The 18,227-nt window shown below is 51.8% G+C and overlaps 1 protein-coding gene and 1 long non-coding RNA gene across 3 annotated transcripts in view; both read right to left on the bottom strand.

Moving 5' to 3' along the window:
• Nucleotides 1–4,200: 4,200 nt before the first annotated feature.
• On the bottom strand, nucleotides 4,201–9,852 carry LOC125965547 (uncharacterized). The gene is made up of 2 exons (XR_007479559.1): nucleotides 7,568–9,852; nucleotides 4,201–4,425 (listed from the first exon to the last, which is right to left on the bottom strand). It is a non-coding gene; the product is annotated as an uncharacterized LOC125965547 (long non-coding RNA).
• Nucleotides 9,853–10,333: 481 nt separating this feature from the next.
• The window catches only part of LYRM4 (LYR motif containing 4), a 119,228-nt gene continuing 111,334 nt past the window's right edge, over nucleotides 10,334–18,227 (bottom strand). For both annotated transcript variants that reach the window (XM_033407986.2, XM_004281062.4), the window contains one exon: nucleotides 10,334–10,765. In XM_033407986.2, coding sequence (XP_033263877.1) covers nucleotides 10,737–10,765 — 29 coding nt within the window. In that variant the 3' untranslated portion in view covers nucleotides 10,334–10,736. The remainder of the gene's footprint in view (nucleotides 10,766–18,227) is intronic.

Below are 18,227 nucleotides of genomic sequence, written 5' to 3'. Positions count from 1 at the left end.
TAAGAAAGACGACATTCTGTCTCTACTGACCTTGTTTTCCTTGTTTCTTAGATGGCGCAAGACTTGGGTTGGGAGGCTGGGTGCCATTTACAGGGAACCTCAGAGACTCCAACACAACTCTAGGAGATGGGCATTACTCCTATGTTACAGCTGGAGAAGCTGAGCTCGGAGGGGTTGGATAATGTGCCCAGCGAGTAAGAGGCTGGGCTTCTACATCCAGACGACGGACTATTCCTCAGCCATAAAAAAGAATGAAATGGTGCCGTTTGCAGCAACATGGATGGACCTAGAGATGACCGTACTAAGTCAGAGAAAGACAAATGTATGACGTCACTTACATGTGGACTCTAAAAAAATGATACAAATGAACTTATTTACAAAATAGAAACAGACTCACAGAAAACAAACCAAAGGTTACCAAAGGGGAAAGGCGGGGGCGGGGGGGAGGGATAAATTAGGAGTTTGGGATTGACATGTACACACTACTGTATATAAAATAGATAATCAACAAGGACCTACTGTATACTACAGGGAACTCTACTCAATACTCTGTAATAACCTATATGGGAAAAGAATCTGGAAAAGAATTGATATATATATATGCATAACTGAATCACTTTGCTGCACACCTGAAACTAACACAACACTGTACATTAACTATACTCCAATATAAAACAAAAATTCAATAAAGAAAATAGAAAGAGGGGCTGAGTTTGGATTTGAACCCAGGAGACTGTCTGACCCAGACCCACTGTTGCTGCAACTGACACAGACACAGAAGAGACCGTGTCTCCGCAGCTCGGCCACAGCAGAGGGAGGAGGGTGCCCTTGCTCCTCCTTTCCTCCTTGGGCCTCTCAGTGGTGCGGCCCTACACAGCTAGACTTCGTATCTGGACAAGAGGGCAACCTCCCTCTGCCTCCTACCTCGGTCCTGTCATCAGAGTTCCTGTTCCCTGCTTCTTCTGGGGGACTGACACTGGGACCAAGTTCCCTTTTTACTGGGGAAATTACCTACTAAAAAATGTGAACTAACTTCTTGCAGGCCCCATATTTCAATAAAACACAGCATTAGTCAGTGTTCCCAACTGCAAGTTACAGAAACGTCAAGCCATCTTGAGCAAGTGGGGCATTGGTGTGCTGGATCCCGGGCTCTCCTGTGGAATCTAAAGGCGGCTGGGGGGCTTCCCTGGTGGTTGAGAATCCACCTGCTAATGCAGGGGACACAGGTTCGAGCCCTGGTCCGGGAAGATCCGGAAGGAATCTTCCTGGAAGGAAGGCTGCGGAGCAACTAGGCCCGTGCGCCACAACTACTGAGCCTGCGAACCATGACTACTGAGCCCGCGTGCCTAGAGCCTGTGCTCCGCAACAAGAGAAGCCACCGCAATGAGAAGCCCGCGCACCACAACGAAGAGTAGCCCCCGCTCGCTGCAACTAGAGAAAGCCCGTGCACAGCAACGAAGACCTAACGCAGCAAAAAATAAACCAACCAACCAACCAACCAACCAAAAGGCAGCTAGCTGGGCCTCTCCGGGCCTGGAGGCCCATGCGACGCTCCTGGAACCTGGAGGGTCTCTGCCTCACTGTCTCTGCTCTGTATGCTGCCGTCTTCTCTCACTGCAGACTGGATTTCTCCTTGCCTCTGTCTCCAGGAGAGATCGAAGTCTGCTCTGTCCCTCCCAAGTCTGTCACTTGAGTCCCAGCACACAGCTCAGGTAGAAACAGAACTCTCACTCCCAGTGCTGAGTTTCTAAGGGAAAAAATTTGGTCCACTGTGGGTCAGGGGTCCATCCCTGTTCCATGAGCTGTGGCTGGAAGTGGGGGAAGGATCACGATGCAGAATGGTTGCCGGGAGCCCCCGATTCCTGCTGTGAGGGGGCAGGCAGGGCTCTCGTGAGACAGCGGATACCCGTGTCCCCACTGCAAATAAAACACACACACGATGATGTGAAATGTCGACGTACAGCCGTGCAGTGTGTGCGTGTGGACGTGCGTTTGCCTTAAGGGGCTGCAATGCTGCCCTGAATCTCAGCATCGCAGCGAGGGGCAGCCACCCTGCTGGCGTCTCAGGATTGAAGCACTGGAGTTCCTTCACTCCCTTCTTTCTTCTGTCTCCAGTCTCTCATCAAGCCTGTCACTTGGATTCATTCTTTCCCCTGTATCCCGTCCACACCACCACTGTCCTCAGCCAGGCTGCAGCCCCCTCAGATCTACGTTATGGCATCAGTTTCCTGGCCAGCTCTTCACTCACGGGCGTTCTCTGCATTGCCGTCCAGTCAATCTGCTGCAGACACCATTCCCTGCTTAAATGCTCCCTCTCCCACTGAGTAAGGCTCAGACTGCTCAGCCAGAACCTGTGGCTCAGAAGGAAGCAATTTCTCCTTTTGTATCTCACCCCCTCCCCGCTTCCAGCACTACCTGATCTCTGACTCTCCCAGGTAACTTATCCCCTTAGCCATTTACACACATCTTCACTACGGTGCTAAATGTACTGTAATTAAGGGAAGGCTCCACATCTGGTCCATCTCTACATCCCCTAGGGCGTCTGACACAGTTTCTAAATGAACGATAAGGCGGCTACCAGTTACTGCTGGCTTACTCGGTAGCAAACACAGTAGGAGAACTTTACGTGCCTTATGTGTTTACAATCCTGACAGCAACCGTGTACGTCCAGGATGTGACCAGCTCCATTTCATAGATGAGGAAACAGAAGTTTAGAGATGCCATGAGGAAGAGGCAGAGCTGGAGGATGAAGGAAGGGACGACTTTCTGGGGTGTCTGTAGCTCGGGCGACCTTGAGGCCCTGTCCCTACTTTCTCCATAGGAAGTCCATGAGGAACCAGGATTTGCCCCGTCCCAGTGAACACTCACCGGCGTGCTGCCTCCCTTTTTCTTTCCTTTTTTTGGCCTCGCCATGCGGCTTGTGGGATCTCGGTTCCCTGGCCAGGGATTGAACCTGGGCCCTGCAGTGAAAGCACAGAGCCCTAACCACTGGACCGCCAGGGAAGTCCCCCTGCCCGCTAACTGATACGCTCTCCACCCTCCGGCACCGACTCTCCACTCTCCCCCGAGGCTTATTCCAGCCCCAGGATCTCTGTGAGTTCTGTCTGGCCCATATGCTTCTCTCTTGCTCTTGCGGCCTGGCCAGCACTTGGTCGTTTTCTGGTTGTTGTCCACGTGTTGGGCCCCCCAACAATGAAGTCAGATTCTCGGGGGCAGGGACCCCTGGCCCACATGTGCCTCCACCCCAAACTGCTTGCTCTGCCTTGAGTGCATTCAGAGCTTTCTTTTTAAGCCTGTGCCTGTTGGGAAGACATGTGAGGGAACAGTTGTTGCTGGGTGAGCAGGAGCTAGATGTCCCTTTCTTTTTCAGCTGGGTCCAAATTCTGCTTTAGGAATCGCAGAAGCCAGCAGAAGCCAGGGAGAAAAAGTTTTTAGTTCAGAAGAAGCTGGAAACACACTTGTTGGGTCAGACACTGGCCTGGTGGCTGGTGAGGATTCCGAGGGGCCAAGGGCCCCCCTCCCCCCGGCCCCCCAGCCCATCCATGAGTTCCCTGTGCCTTTGCAGAGGGCCAGCTGGCTTCACTGTCCAGTTAATCCCAAATTCATATTCTTATGGACCATGGGCTGGGCTGAATGTTCTGGCCAACCCCAGGCAGCACCAAAGTTCCACATGAAGCTGGGAACGGATCCTGAAGATTTCTTGCTGAATTGTGCCAAAAACTAGCACTCAGGGACTTCCCTGGCGGTCCAGTGGTGGGGACTCAGCGCGTTCACTGCCGGGGCCCGGGTTCGATCCCTGGTCAGGGAACTAAGATCCCGCAAGTCCGGCGGTGTGGCCAAAGGAAAAACAAAAACCAAACCAAACCAAACCCCTAGCTTTCAGATGGTCTCGAGGATGGTTTCTTTCCTTTTGATTAATTGCAAGCTTTTAGAGCTAGAAAGGTCATTAGGGGTCTGGCCAGTGCTGACCCCCTCGAACACAAACGCAACAGCATCCCCAGGTCTCGGGCTGTCCTGCCCAGTGGCTTTTTTTTTTTTCCTCCCACCACCTGCATTCCTCCCATCACACCATATTCCTGTCTTCCAATTTTTTTTTTAAAGAATTGTTTTATTTATTTTTGCAGTCTGAGTTACGGATATATCGTTTCACCTCTTTGAATCAGCTTCTGTTTGTAGAGTCCCATTAGGAAGTGTAAGGCTGTGGGTTTTTTTTTTTTTTTTTTTTTTGCGGTACGCAGGCCTCTCACTGTTGTGGCCTCTCCCGCTGCGGAGCACAGGCTCCAGACGCGCAGGCTCAGCGGCCATGGCTCATGGGCCCAGCCGCTCCGCGGCATGTGGGATCTTCCCGGACCGGGGCACGAACCCGCGTCCCCTGCATCGGCAGGCGGACTCTCAACCACTGCGCCACCAGGGAAGCCCTCAAGGCTGTGTTTTTAAAGTGAAAATACATGTTAAAATTTGGCAAATTAATAAGCCTAAATATGTTGCCTGTTTGAAGTGTGAGTGGAAGAGTCTATGTGGCAAATCTTGATAAGACTCTTAGCGTTAATACTGGAGTCCTTCACCATATAGCCTCTATGTGCCTCGTATACCACACATATGCACCTAAATGAAACACTCCTTTAAAAACTAAGAACCAGTTATACTGTTATTGAACTGTCTCTGTATTCAAGACAGATGAAGCCACGTGAATTCACTTAGTAACTGACGGGAAGTTCTACTGAAATACTTTAACAATGTTTAGCTGACATTTAGGTGATACCCTCTGTAACTTTCTGGCTGATGAGAGGGAAGCGTTTCTATTTTGTACCACTGAACTTCCTTTGAAAGCTCATCACTTTAGTAGGAAAAGGATGCAAGTCATTTGTTTTCCTGCCGAGACTAGACCCCTGCAAGTCCAGCTCCTCTGGAAGGGGCATCCAGCATGTCCAATGACTGACACGGCCCTTGGGTCAGCACCGGGATGTTGAGTCTGAGAACAAGCTCAATTCCAGCTCCACTGGTGTCACCGCTTGCTCATGGTCTAATTTCGAGACAATAAGGCACCGACTTTCTTTGCTGTCGCTCTTACGGTGCAGTGGTCCCTCCAGGTAGAGACACAGACAGATTCATCTCAGAGTTCTCCTCTGGGTTCTCTCTTGAGGGTCTCTGGACTTAAAGCTTTGCCCTTGAGCAAAGGCAAGAGCACCTATCTTACTCCCCAAACAGATTTCAGCACGAGAAGCCGTTTTCATGAACGGTTCCCTGAAGGACTAGTAAGGGCTGCAGACAGACTGGAAAGGGAAAATCCTATTTGTTCTCGGGGTGAGGTGAACCTTTGTCCATAGTGATCCTGGGCAAATGGTCAGAGGAAAAGCACGCTTTCTCCACCAAGTTCCAGCTTTCTTGTAACAAAGCAAACATGAGACGAGCTCCTGGGACGCACGGAGCACGAGTCCTTGTGGACTGTTCCCTTTGTTTGTAAGAATGAGCATCAGCACAGGGTTCCGCCTTTGTCTGCCGACCTCACTAGCTGTGTCCGTGCCTATGACCCAGATGGCGTGGCTGCTTCCCGTGGCTTCTGAGTCACGCAGTGACCACCGTCATGAGGCCACTGCACAATTTAAAAGGCAGAACTTTTAAAATGTTCTCCAAACCGCCCCCGTGGTTGTCTGCAGTCAAGATTTGGTCATCTGGGTTCTGACCATATTTATCAAGGCACTTTGTGTCCATATCGTGGTGGGTTCAGAAGACACCGTCCCAAGCTCAGAGGACATTATCCTCGGTGTAGGAAACGCTTTCTCCTTCTGCCTTCTGAGTGCTTGTCATTTCTTCAGCTGTTGCTACAAGTGTAGCCTGGCCTCAATACCTGAGCAATCCTTTCATCTAGAAAGTGGGCAACAGTTTGCAGGAAGTGCCTCATAAGAAAGCAGCCCCTTCTGTTCTAAAATGTACTTGTGCACTTTCTGTATGTACCTGCTGAGGTTTTACTGTGCCTTTTAGTTTCATTCTTGGAAGCACATTCTCAGAATATGTCGACCAACTTTCCTCAGCCCTTTGTTTTTTTAATCTCGTGTCACCTTTTGCTAAATATGGAAAAATTTCCCCTACTCGTCCTGTTCCCAATGATGATATACGTCTATAGGCTTTAACCTATAGAAGGAGAATATCTGTTCTTCAGAGAGCTAAGGGGAAGTCTCTTTATAACAGTCTTTCAAGCTGCTTTATTCCAGTGGATTTTTTTAAAAAAATAAAACGAATCTACAGAAATGATATTTTCAACATTTGGAGGTAAAAGACACATTTGTAGACGCTAGACTTTCTGTATGAACTTGAAGTTGATTGGACCTAGCAGGAGGAGAAAGCGCAGACAGTGTCCCCTCCTGTTCTGTCTCAGGTGGTGGCCTACGTCTGCTCAGCCACCGTGGCCCCAAACCTGGCGCTCCAGGTGCCCCTTACACCTCACATCCACCCAGTCGGTAGTCCTGTTGACTCTATTTTCTTTTCTTTTTTTCATCCTGTTTTGTTCCTAATGTTCCCCCCAGTGGGGTCCAGTAGTTAGCAAGCCCTTCTGTCTGTAAGACACGTGACGCCTGTGCCCTGAAGATACGCGTGGAAATGGCCCTGCCCAGGAGACCCCCAGTTTGGGCTGAGGTTGCCTGCCTACTCTTCAAAGTTTGCTCTGTGGCCCTGAGTAAGTAATAAATTAAGGTTTTCTACTAGTTCTCTGTATTAGTTTGTCACTGCTTCATAGCAAACCACCCCAAAGCTCAGTGCCTTAGACAGTAGTTGATTATTGACCACAGAGCTAAGGGGTGGCTAAAGCCAGCTCACCTAAGCTAGACTGGCCTGGGGGGCTCTGCAGGGCGTCTCTGCCCCACGTGTCTCCTGCCCGCTGGGAGGAGAGCCCTGGCCGAGGCAAGTTCTTCTCAGGGTGATGCTGACTGTTTCCAACATCACCGGCCTCGGTGAAGTCACCACCATCTCTTGCCTGGATTACAAGTGTTCAGTCTGACCCCCCCATTTCTCCCACCAAAAGCTGGTCGCCCTGCATCCTATTCCCGCTATAGCAATGTGACCTTTTAAAAATACAGACAAGATCCTGCTTAAAAACCCCACTAGCTTCTTGCAGTCCTCGGGTCCCCGCCTCCCGACCCAGCCTCGCCACCAGCCATCCTGGGCTTCCTTTAGTTCCTTGGGTTGCACTGTTTTTCCTGATTCAGGGCTTCGCATGTGCTGCCGCTCCTGCCTGGAGAGCTCCTCTCCCTGCCCTCTGCCCAGCCCACCCGCCTCTCATTTCATCTGAAAGCCCCCTTCCTGGGGAGGCCTCCCCTGACCCTCACTGTCCCCTCCTGCAGCACCTGTTTCCCCATCTGCCGCACTCGGCAGACCCACCGTTTTCTCACGTAACCCTCTTGCGAGGCTGCGGGCTCTGAAGGCAGGGCCGGGGCTTGGTCGCTGGTATGTCCCCGGCTCCTGGCTCCCAGCCAACACTGAACAGATGAGATGAGCGACGGGGGTGGGTGGGAGGGGGCTGGGCCTGCGCATGACCAACTGGAGACGCTGCTCAGGGTCTCAGTTTTCATACCTGTGGGCTTGGGGGTTGAGCTCGCTGAGCTCCAGTGTCTGCTGGTCCGAGGTTTGTCATCTTTGTGGCTCCTTCCAGCCTGTCGCCTTTGCTCCTGGATGTTGGGTGGCACATTTGCTGTGCCCAGGGACTTGAGATGTTGGGTGAGGCTGGGGATGGAGGGACGGAGGTGACAGCTGCTTGGTGGCAGCAGGCAGAGGTAAAGCGAGCTACGCCAGCTCCACCTGGAGAACGAAAGCCATGTGCTTGGTCTCCCAGCATTGAAGCGTTACAGCCAGACCAAGCACGTGTTACCTCTGAAGGTCTAGAAACCAGCACGCTTGGTTCCTGTCTCAGGACAAGTTGGCTTACACTGTGGTATTTCTTATTTTCTCAGCGCTGACGCTGGAAAGCATCCTTAGCTGGGATCCCGCCTCTAGGACAGCCTCACATTCCGGAGGCTGGAGGCGGCAGGGACGGAGGGAGCGTCCTCACCCCAAGGCCTCAGGTGGGGCCTCGTCGAGCAAATGGAGTGCTTTACACAAGCGGCCCTCCCCACAGGGACATCCCCTTGGGTACTCTGAACCGGGGGACACCCAGTGCAAGGTGCTGCCTGCCGTACCTGCACCGCCAAGTTGAGGGATCCGTTTGTGGCTTTTTTTTTTGTCTGGTGCGCGGGCCTCTCACTGTTGTGGCCTCTCCCGTTGCGGAGCACAGGCTCCGGACGCGCAGGCTCAGCGGCCATGGCTCACGGGCCCAGCCGCTCCGCGGCATGTGGGATCCTCCCGGACCGGGGCACGAACCTGTGTCCCCTGCATCGGCAGGCGGACTCTCAACCGCTGCGCCACCAGGGAAGCCCTGGCAGGTGGATTCTTAACCACTGCGCCACCAGGGAAGCCCCCGTTTGTGGCTTTTGTCACAGAATTCTCCTTCATGCCCTTCCAAATTCCAAATGCATAGTTAATTTTATCTGAGCTGCAAAAGTTAGCTCTGTTTATTAAGGCATGTTCAGACCCATCCGTGCGCTTTAATTAACATAAGAGCCACCTGCTGTTGAAGGCCTGCAGGACAGAGTTCCGTTTGCTTGCTCTACTTTCTCTGTGAGTAAAACCTGGGGGGAATCTCCTGTGGAGCTGCTATCCTGCTGGCAATTCCAGCAGAATTTCTGGGGAGAGGTTCAACTCTGGACTTAGGTTTCCAAGTAGCAGCTGCTTTAATTAAGTGTAAATCAGAGGTGACTTCCGCTGGCTGGCACAGTGGTCGGATGTAGTTGTTTCTGAGTGACCACACGCCTGCCTGGTGCAGAAGGGAACGTGCCCCAGAGCCACACCCCCGGCTGAGATGCTGCCCCGTGACAGTCAGCTGAGGGGGGCGCACACTCCCATTCCCTTCACTGTCTCCCTTCATTCTCACACCTCGGTCCTAAGATGTGCAAGGATCTGGGTTTATAGGGGTAACAGATCTGGGACCAACCAAGGGTTGGTCTCACAGGCACACAAGACTTTAACCACGGGTCAAAGCATCCTGAAATCACACGTTATATTGCCAAACAGAATGACTACATGTTTAACCTATTTGGAAGGCACCATCACAACAATATCTACGATCCATAGATAAGGTGGGCACTCACAGTCTTTAACACGGGAGGGAGGACATGGACCCAGGCCACTCGCGCTTGGCTCACATGACTGTGAGAATTAAGATGCAGGGAGCGGTTCAGTGGCAGGTCAGTGATAGTCAAAGCTATTTTAGGACCTGTAACTATTTATATGAGCCTGTTCCAAACCCAAACACGCGAGTAATGAATTCACTCAGTACTGTTTATGGAGGTAAGCCAAGAAATCTCCCAGTGTCCAGGTCCCTCACAAAATTCCCAGGAGTCAAGTAAGTTATTTACTACCTTATTTCCCTGTTTTTAACTGATGTGTTTCCAAGGATAAATGCATACAAATACTGTTTTCACCTGTAACATCCTCAAAGGGCAGTTTCCCAAACTGGCTCAACATTAGAAAGACCAGGAGAGCTTTAAAATGTATTTATAAATCATTGTGCCTCACCTCTCACTTATCAAGTCAGAGTATGAAGCACTGAGAAATTCCTTTTTAAAAACTCTCTGGGGCTTCCCTGGTGGCGCAGTGGTTGAGAGTCCGCCTGCCGATGCAGGGGACACGGGTTCGTGCCCCGGTCCGGGAGGATCCCACATGCCGCGGAGCGGCTGGGCCCGTGAGCCATGGCCGCTGAGCCTGCGCGTCCGGAGCCTGTGCTCCGCAACGGGAGAGGCCACAACAGTGAGAGCCCCGCGTACCTCAAAACAAAACAACTCTCTGTCTCTCCAGGTGATTCTGACTCAGTAAGTGAGCTTTGGGATGCATGTCTCAAACCTCGGTGTACACTGGAGTCTCCTGGGGTGTGTCAGACTGAAGATTCTGATTCAAAAGGTTTGGGGGTGGGGCTTGAGATTCTGCGCTTCCAGCAAGCTCCCCGGTGGGGATGACGTCGCCAATCCTGAGACCACAGTCTGAGCAGCAGGTTGTACGTACCTGTCCCCAGGTGTGCATCCACACACAGACCACCTCTGCTGTTGCACTGGGCCCAGGTCTGAATTGCAGGGCGCACCCTTTACCGTTTCAGCTCTGCCCTACTCCACGCTGCCCCCAAATCTCTACTTGTGCTTGGACTTGCCTTTGCAAAGGGGGGACTCAGCTCAGGGCTGGACCCTCCCTGTTGGTCTCCCCACTGACCGGCCAACCAGCAGGAAACAGAAGGGCATTAACCGTGATGGGCGCGTCCGGTATAGAGGCCTAGGGACCTTCTTTTTATTGTCAAGGACCAAGAAACAAACTCTGGGAATGCTGTATACAAGTGCTGAGGAGCTACAAGGAGGGCTGGGCTGGAGGAGACGCAGTAATACACGGCATTCTCCTGAGGAGCTCCAGCTCTTCACTCTAACACTTGAACCGAGGAGAGAAAGCCGCCCCTTGTCGCTAAGGCTGCAGGAGAACGGGAACCTTGCTCAGTTCATCAGGCAGAGTGAGAAGCTGTTTAAAGCTGATGTGGGAGGCCACTTGTGGTCTGCTGGGAGTGCCCTTGCCAAGCAGGATGGATGCTGAAAGTGGTCCACGGCTGCCGGTGGTGGCTGGTCCCGGCTCCCTAGGTCCTGGGCTTCTCTTGATTCTCAATGATGAGCTTGTCAGTCGAATACATTTGGCCAATGTGTACCTGGAGGCAAAGAGAAGACACAGATCAAGAACCACGGGCTCCGTTAGCCGTGAAACTCAGAAGTGCGTTTCTACATTTAGGTGCAGATGTGCACCGTCACAGGACGTCGTTCTGGAAACGGCACTGTGGGGCGGAGTGCAGTCACCAGCTTCGCTTCTGCTAATTCCCGGCACTGTCCCACCCCACTTCCCGCACTGTGGGAACAGTGGGAGATTCCCACTTGTTCCTGCTCGCCCATGGGATGGTCCCGACTGCGGGCTGTCCTGAGCCAGGTGAGACCCAGCCAGACCTGTGCACAGCAGCTCCTCACCCAACAGGATTTCTGGCCTTTAGGACTGTTTCTTCCGCAAGGATGGACTTTCACTGTAAGGCACTAGTGAGCTCTGTCCACGCTGGGGCAGAGGAAGCACAGCTGTACCCCTGCTCTGCCACTCACCTGTCACGCTGTCCACCTCCTCCCTCTGGTCTCAGCATCCTCACCTGTGGGATGAGGGCTACAGGGCTGCTCCCAGCTGATCTTCACGTCCTTTGCTGCTTCAACAGCCTTTGGACCCTCAACACAGTTGGCACCTACGTGGTACAAGAGCCCTGGGGGCAGCTGGGGAACCTGCCAGGGGACGTCACTGTGGACACAGAGGCGAGGATGCCTGTGCTGCAGCGGTGGAAGGTGTAACGGGCTTCCTGTCACCTCCTGAGGGGCCGGCTCTCTGCCTCCTAACGTGTCTTACAGCCGGCAGCAGCCGTGAGGGAGGCTGTGAAGCCCGCTGTCCCCACCTTGCAGCCTGCCTGGACCACCTGGGTGGTCTGTGCCCAGGGCCTGTGTGAGGTCATGTGCTCATTCAGGTCTGCCTGGGAGCCCCTCAAAGGCAGGGCAGGTGACCCAGGCATGCTGTGGCCCTGGGTCCTGCAGTCCTGCGACCACTGACAAAGGAATGAGAAAAGGAAGCGGAGAGCAGAGGGCTCTGCAGCAGAGACGATGTACGGGCATTTGTTGAATGAAAGCCCCGGCAAGCCCTGGAGGAGGTGTGAAGGGCAGCCCAGCCCCGGCTGGGCCACAGATGAATGGCAGGCACCTCCCGTACTGGGACTGTGCTTGGGTGAGGCTGGAGACCCATCCCTGCCCTCAGGAAGCTCAGAGTCCAGGAGGGAGACAGACAAGGAGGGAGGCAACTGTAACCTGATGGCTGGAACATCAGCAGCCGTCTAGCACTATGAGGTAAGTGGGATATGGGGCCACACGCGGAAGATGAGAGGCAGGAGGGAGGTGCCTGGGTTCTTGATGGCCATGGAGCCATCACACCAGCCAACTTACTGGCTTAATGCCAACTTTTCTTTTACACGAGAGAAAAATAAACCGCCACATTTTTAAAGCTACTGTTATTTGGGTTTCTTGTTATATACAACTAAACCAAACCGTAACTGATGTGAATGTATATTGTGAGTTTTAAGTGTAGACTATATGACTATTGATAAAAAGGTCACTGCAGACAAGAAGGTGTGCTATGCCCTAGGATAAGTGGAAACAATGTTCCTGTCACCTGGGAAGGCACCATTAACAGAGAGTCTGTGAATTTCTAAAGTTTAAAGAAAACCACACTGGGACTTATAAAGGTCTTCTTTTGTCCCACAATATTTGCTTTAGAGTATGTGGCTATTAATATTTTAGCATTTTTTCTGTCTGGTCTTTTAATTCACTTATACATTTAAACTGTATGTGTGTATATATATAAACAGAATATTTAAATTTGTAATCATAACTCGCTTTTCAAAACTTTATATCCTTATGTCATTAAATAGTCTTTGAAAGGCTATCTTTAGTAACTGATATAGTGCCTTGTAGAGATGCATGGTAATTTATGTGATCATTCTCATGTGATGAGCACTTGCAGAGTTTCTGCTTAGTCCTGGGATTACCATTCTCATGTATAAACCTTTCACAGCATCTCCGATTTTCTTTTCTTATAAAAGGTTTCTAGAAGTGGAATTAGTGGGTAAACAGGTACGAATACTTTTATGGTTCCTGATGGATCTTGCAAAACAACTTCCCAAAAGTGTGCATTTGCTCGGCAACTGACACTCCCTTTGTGGACTGTTTGAAGGTTCGGCAGTGTGTTGATCACGTCCCAGAACAAACACGTGTCTTCCCACCCAACTCACTGTGGACACCATGAGCGCCCACGGCCACCGTTTCGATGGCTCTCCTGTGCGGCCCCCCAACAGAGGCCCCACCAGCACAGTCAACGCAGCATTTGTTTCTCATGGTCGGCAATCTAAAGGGTGGAACCTTTGGCGGGTAGGTGCACTCGCAAGAAACACAGCTGTATGAGGTGACCTGGTCCCAGTCAGCTCCACGAAAAGCTCCAGAGAAAGCTGCACTGGGGCGATCCAAAGAGCTCAAGTTTTAGGAAACTTTTAGGTCAAAACAAACCTTCAAATGTAGAGTCCACTTTGACTGAAGTATGAGTTAGATTTTAAAAATTCCACTCAGAAACAACACTTTTATGGCCTTTGGGGGAAAAAACTGAATGAAAACAGATCTTAATGGTTTTAAGAGAGCACGAAGATGAACATGTTTCTATCTGTGCAGGCCCCCTGGTCTGCTATGCACACTCCTCGCATGGCCGGCACCCGCTCGTGATCATGAGCTTCTCACTGGCGCCAGGAGACCTTGGTCCCAATCTGTCTGTCCCTCAGGCTCATGTGGACCCACGCCCACCGTGCAGAAGCCCACCCACCCTTTGAGTCGACCGCTGAAGCTCCCCTGGGTCCCCTCTGCAGAAGGGGCTCTCTCTCTCTCCTGGGAACACTTATTGCAATGTCTGCGCCACCCGGGGGGCACTCACGCGGCCTTGTCCTATCACGACTTGTGTGCCTGTGTCAGCTCCTCGGCATGGAGACTGGCGGAGTGGGAGGAAGCAGGGGCTCGCGCTCCGCTTGGCTCGGCCACCTTCCCAGCAGAGTCCAGGGCAGCGCCAGGCCCGCCGGCCTGCTCAGTAAGGACGTGGTAACTAACAACACCGGGGTCTGGTACCCCTGGTTATAAGGCCCTACGTGTCCACTAGTTCTAAAATCTGGTAAGTGATTGTGACGTGCTTTGGTGGAAGAGCTACTAGTGGAAATACAGAATTGATACAGGCACGTCAATAAACATAGCGACGGGCCGTTTACTGTAACGAGAACGCTCACTCACCATTAACAAAACCACACGATTTAAACGTGGCTCAGCAGGGGTTTAAAGCTGTAATCCAGGGCTACAGGGATGAACCCAGAGCAATAGCAGGAGGGGTAAGGGAAAGACTCAGTCCACACAGGGCGTATTAAAGTCATCTCCACAAGGGCTGTCGAGATGAGGCAATAAACGTTGGTGTAACAGTTCTGTCACACTTATTTGGGCTGTAAACTGTGTCAGCTCACATTGGGGGCGGGTGGGCAGCCTGCAGTGCTAATGACGGAGCAAGTCGCCCCAGCAGCAGGTGAGGGGAAGTGGTCAGGAGGCGAGCAAGTGCGATCACAGCTGCAATCTACAGCCCCTCCAGGACCACGAGCTGACTTCCACCCCACGTCAGACTATCACCACGCACAAATGGGCCATTAGAGCCAATCACACTTTTGCTATAAACTCTGGGAGATGGCATTAGACTTCATTAGAGAAACAGACAGATGACTCAACCGCAAGTAGATGGGATGACTGGATGGCCCTGAAACACGGATGAGCTCTGGGACTCATCAGGCCATGCTGGGGAGGGAGGAGCACGATCCAGGGAATGAAACGTAGTCCAGGGTCTCAGGTCCTCACCGCTTTCTCCTCTGAAGCCAGGAGCGTCTCCCGTGCAACACATCTCAACCTGGCTTAGACTCGGAGCGGCGGGGCTCAGTGTGGGCGTCTGATGCTCACTGCCTATGTCACGGGGCTGTTGTGAGAATCACACGACTGGACTTGAAGAAAAGGTATCGACTGCCCCAGACACTTCCTAGGCCCAAATCTATCAGATGCCTTCATGCTGTTGGGAGGATTAAATAAGAACAGCATGCGGGGGGCTTCCCTGGTGGTCCAGTGGTTAAGAGTCCGCCTGCCAATGCAGGGGACACGGGTTCGAGCCCTGGTCCGGGAAGATCCCACATGCCACGGAGCAACTAAGCCATGATTACTGAGCCTGCGCTCTAGGGCCCGCGAGCCACAACTACTGAGCCCGTGTGCCACAACTACTGAAGCCCGCGCGCCTGGAGCCTGTGCTCCGCAACAAGAGAAGCCACCGCAGTGAGAAGCCCGCACACCGCAAGGAAGAGTAGCCCCCGCTCGACGCAACTAGAGAAAGCCCACGTGCAGCAACGAAGACCCGATACAGCCAAAAAAAAAAAAAAGTATTTGATTCTTTTGCTCTCACGACAAACTTACAAGGACAATATAACACTATCACCATCGATTTAAAGGCTTTTATAGGCAAACTCTACCTTTGGTGTTTAATTTCTGTACTTGGGAGGCCTGTAATTGCTCAAATGGACATGCCCTTCCATTTCGCAGTGGATCACACTGAAAATATAATGAGAAAAGGCAGCAGCAACCGTCACACAAAAAACCCAACACGCCTGGATGCAACCTTAATAGGAAATGTGTGTGGTTTACTACACACCTTAGAAATACAAAACCCAACACGCCTGGATGCAACCTTAATAGGAAATGTGTGTGGTTTTTAGAGAGAAGACTGCACACCTTAGAAATACAAAATAAGTTTGAATAAAATGACACACCATGTTCACGGAGAGACTGAGTCATACAAAAATGTCAGTCTTTTGCCAAATTATATTTAACACAATGATAATAAAAATCCCAACAGGATTTTTTTTGAATTACTTGAGAAAATGAAATGTTTATTTGACTGAATATGAAGTCAAGAATAAAAAAGAACATTTTGAAAAGGAAGACATTAAAGCATTTTGGGGATTCAGTTAAAAGAGAGAAATGAATAGAACAGGAGAGAGTTAGAAAACAGACCCTGTCATCCAGAAGTAGCATTTTGTTCACAAAATCGTACTCATGGGGGTTTGGGGCTTACTGAAGCGGCTGCAGCAACTGGAGCATTCCTTGGAAAGTCTCCTGGTGATTTTCACCTAACTGGTGTATTCTGCTCTACGCTGTGTTTATGCTCATTTTAATATAAAAATGTTTCCCACGTTGTCCAGCAGCTCAGGCTCTTCACGAAGATGCACTGTATCTGTGCTGTGCCTTTGAGTGCCTCCTGACACACCCAGATTGTGAGGCGTGTTTTAATGGTATCACACCTTCCTGGGGTAGCTGCACTTGACCGGGGCTTTGGAAGCCTCCCCCCGCAACCTTTAAGCCACCAAGATAATGAGTCTTTGTCAGCCTGCAGGTTCTGCCGACTGCCTGCCCGTGCCGTGAAGGTGAGCAGGTCGTCCGTCTGTGGCCCCTATACCCGCCTCTGTTTCATAACAACGTCAGACAGCTTTCCACGCTGCCTGCAATTCACACAGTAATTCTCTCCAGTGAGATCCCAGTGCGGAGAGTCACTGTCACAGCCTTAGTCAAGTCACTTGCCCTAACAAACATTTTTCAAATAAACCATTTTTATCATACTTCATGCTTCCTAATAATTTTTAAAGAGCAAAATGAAAGCGATTACTGAACCTTATATATAATTTTTCCCAGTCTTTTCTGTTTAGCAACAAGAGATATTATGAAACCAAAACTTAAGAATATAGGTTGCATGGTCTTCCTCTAAAAATGTGCACATATAGTAACATAACTTTGCTACTTGTAATTTTGCTATGGTCTCGTGCAATGGGAGAACACCTGAAGCACTCAAACTAGATGTGTGAAAATTCAGCCGACAACTAGAGAGGAGGTCCGTTCAAATAACCCAGGGAAGAGTCTCTGTGCTCCCCCCAACCCCCTTCCACTCCGCTCTGTGGGCCTTGAAATTCAGATACTGGCTATGCCTATTGTGGAGGGCGGTGGCGAGCAGCTGACCTCTTGTTTCCTCTGTGATGCTCCTGGCAGAGTGATGAACAAATTCATATCTCTTCCCTAAATCCCATGTTCCGTTTAATAGCTGCTGTGTTTCGCCGTTGCTTGTTGGGACAAGAGAGAACACAGGTGCAGGTGTGTGCACTCTCACTGGCGTGGCCACACGTCCAGTTCACACAGAGGATCCCAGCCTGATGGCTAACGGGGTCTCTTTCGCCTCAAGGGGCCCAGTCTGGATGATGAATTACATGGTTGCCCTCTTATCAACTGTTGTCAGATTTCTGGGCCATTCTGTTGCTTTTCTGCACGGCTGATGTTCAGTTACAAGAAAAAAGCAAGCTATAATGTGATGGCTTCTTTCGTTTTCCAGGCCACGAGAGTAAAGGAAATCAGACCATTTTAACGGGTCTCAGAGGACTGTGGCCGCAAAGGAGCCTGAAGGCAGGGCAGCCGGCAGGGGTCCCCTCTGCAGGAACAGACACGCACGTGAGGCAGCAGGTCCCAACAAGGACGAGGCCCCGAACCGCAGGGCCAGCTTTCCAGGACACACGCGGCCTGGGCCACTCTTGAGTTTCTCAGGAGGGACACGGGGTGATGGTGCAGTCACGTCTCTCTTGCTGCTGACTCGCTCCCCTGAGCGAGCAGGACTGCTGATCTAAGGGCTTCATCATTATTATTCTAAAATTACGGTCAGATTTTTTCCCCCAGTGAGTGAATACGACTCCCAAAACCAAACAAAACCCAGGGTTGGTATTTCCCCGCCAGGTGCACTTTGGGCCCAGCCCTTCCAGAAGGTGGAGCAGAGGCTGTGAGACCAGGTGGGAGAGGAAGCGTCCCCGCAGCCCACAGTGTCGCTCTAAACGCCACACTGTCAGCGAGGGCCGGGGCTGTGTCCTCCGTCCCCCTCCGCACCTGCTCTCTGCAGCTGCCGGGCACTGCTCGAGGTGAAGCAGGAGACGGGTGCTGGCCGTCCCCCTCCACACTCACACTCGCTGGCCACGAGGGGACACCAGAGAGTCTGCTGGCCAGTGGCCTGCAGTCCCCCGGCGTGGGTGGGGAAGCTCTGCAGGCGAAAGCCACTCAGTGGCAGGTCAGCACCAGCAACTCGGTCACCAAGCCCTTCTTGGAAGCGGGCAGAGCCCAGGGCCCGAGCGTCATGTCAGAGTGAAAGCGGCACTTCCCCGGGACGGCGACAACGAGAGCCCCGGCAAGCTGCCAGAGACAAGTCCGTCAGAGGTCGCGCTGCTGCCTGGCTCGGTGCCCCTCAGCCCTGCACGCGGGCCTCAGGCCACCACAGCCAGCGGCCAGGCCAGGACCCTCATGCGCGAAGTGGGGTGCAAACAACAAACAAATGAGGAATCGCAGTCCATGCGTTCTCCTGCAAGCTACTTTTCAAGCTCAGCATCCTTCCGTGTCAGGACGCACAGACCTCCTTCTTTCTTTCGAACAGCTGCCTTGTCTTCCTTTGCTCCCAGC

The sequence above is a fragment of the Orcinus orca genome, chromosome 10 (genome assembly GCF_937001465.1).
Source record: "Orcinus orca chromosome 10, mOrcOrc1.1, whole genome shotgun sequence".
NCBI lineage: Eukaryota > Metazoa > Chordata > Mammalia > Artiodactyla > Delphinidae > Orcinus > Orcinus orca.
Note: the sequence above shows the minus strand (reverse complement) of the source record. Positions and strands in the feature narration are given on the sequence as shown.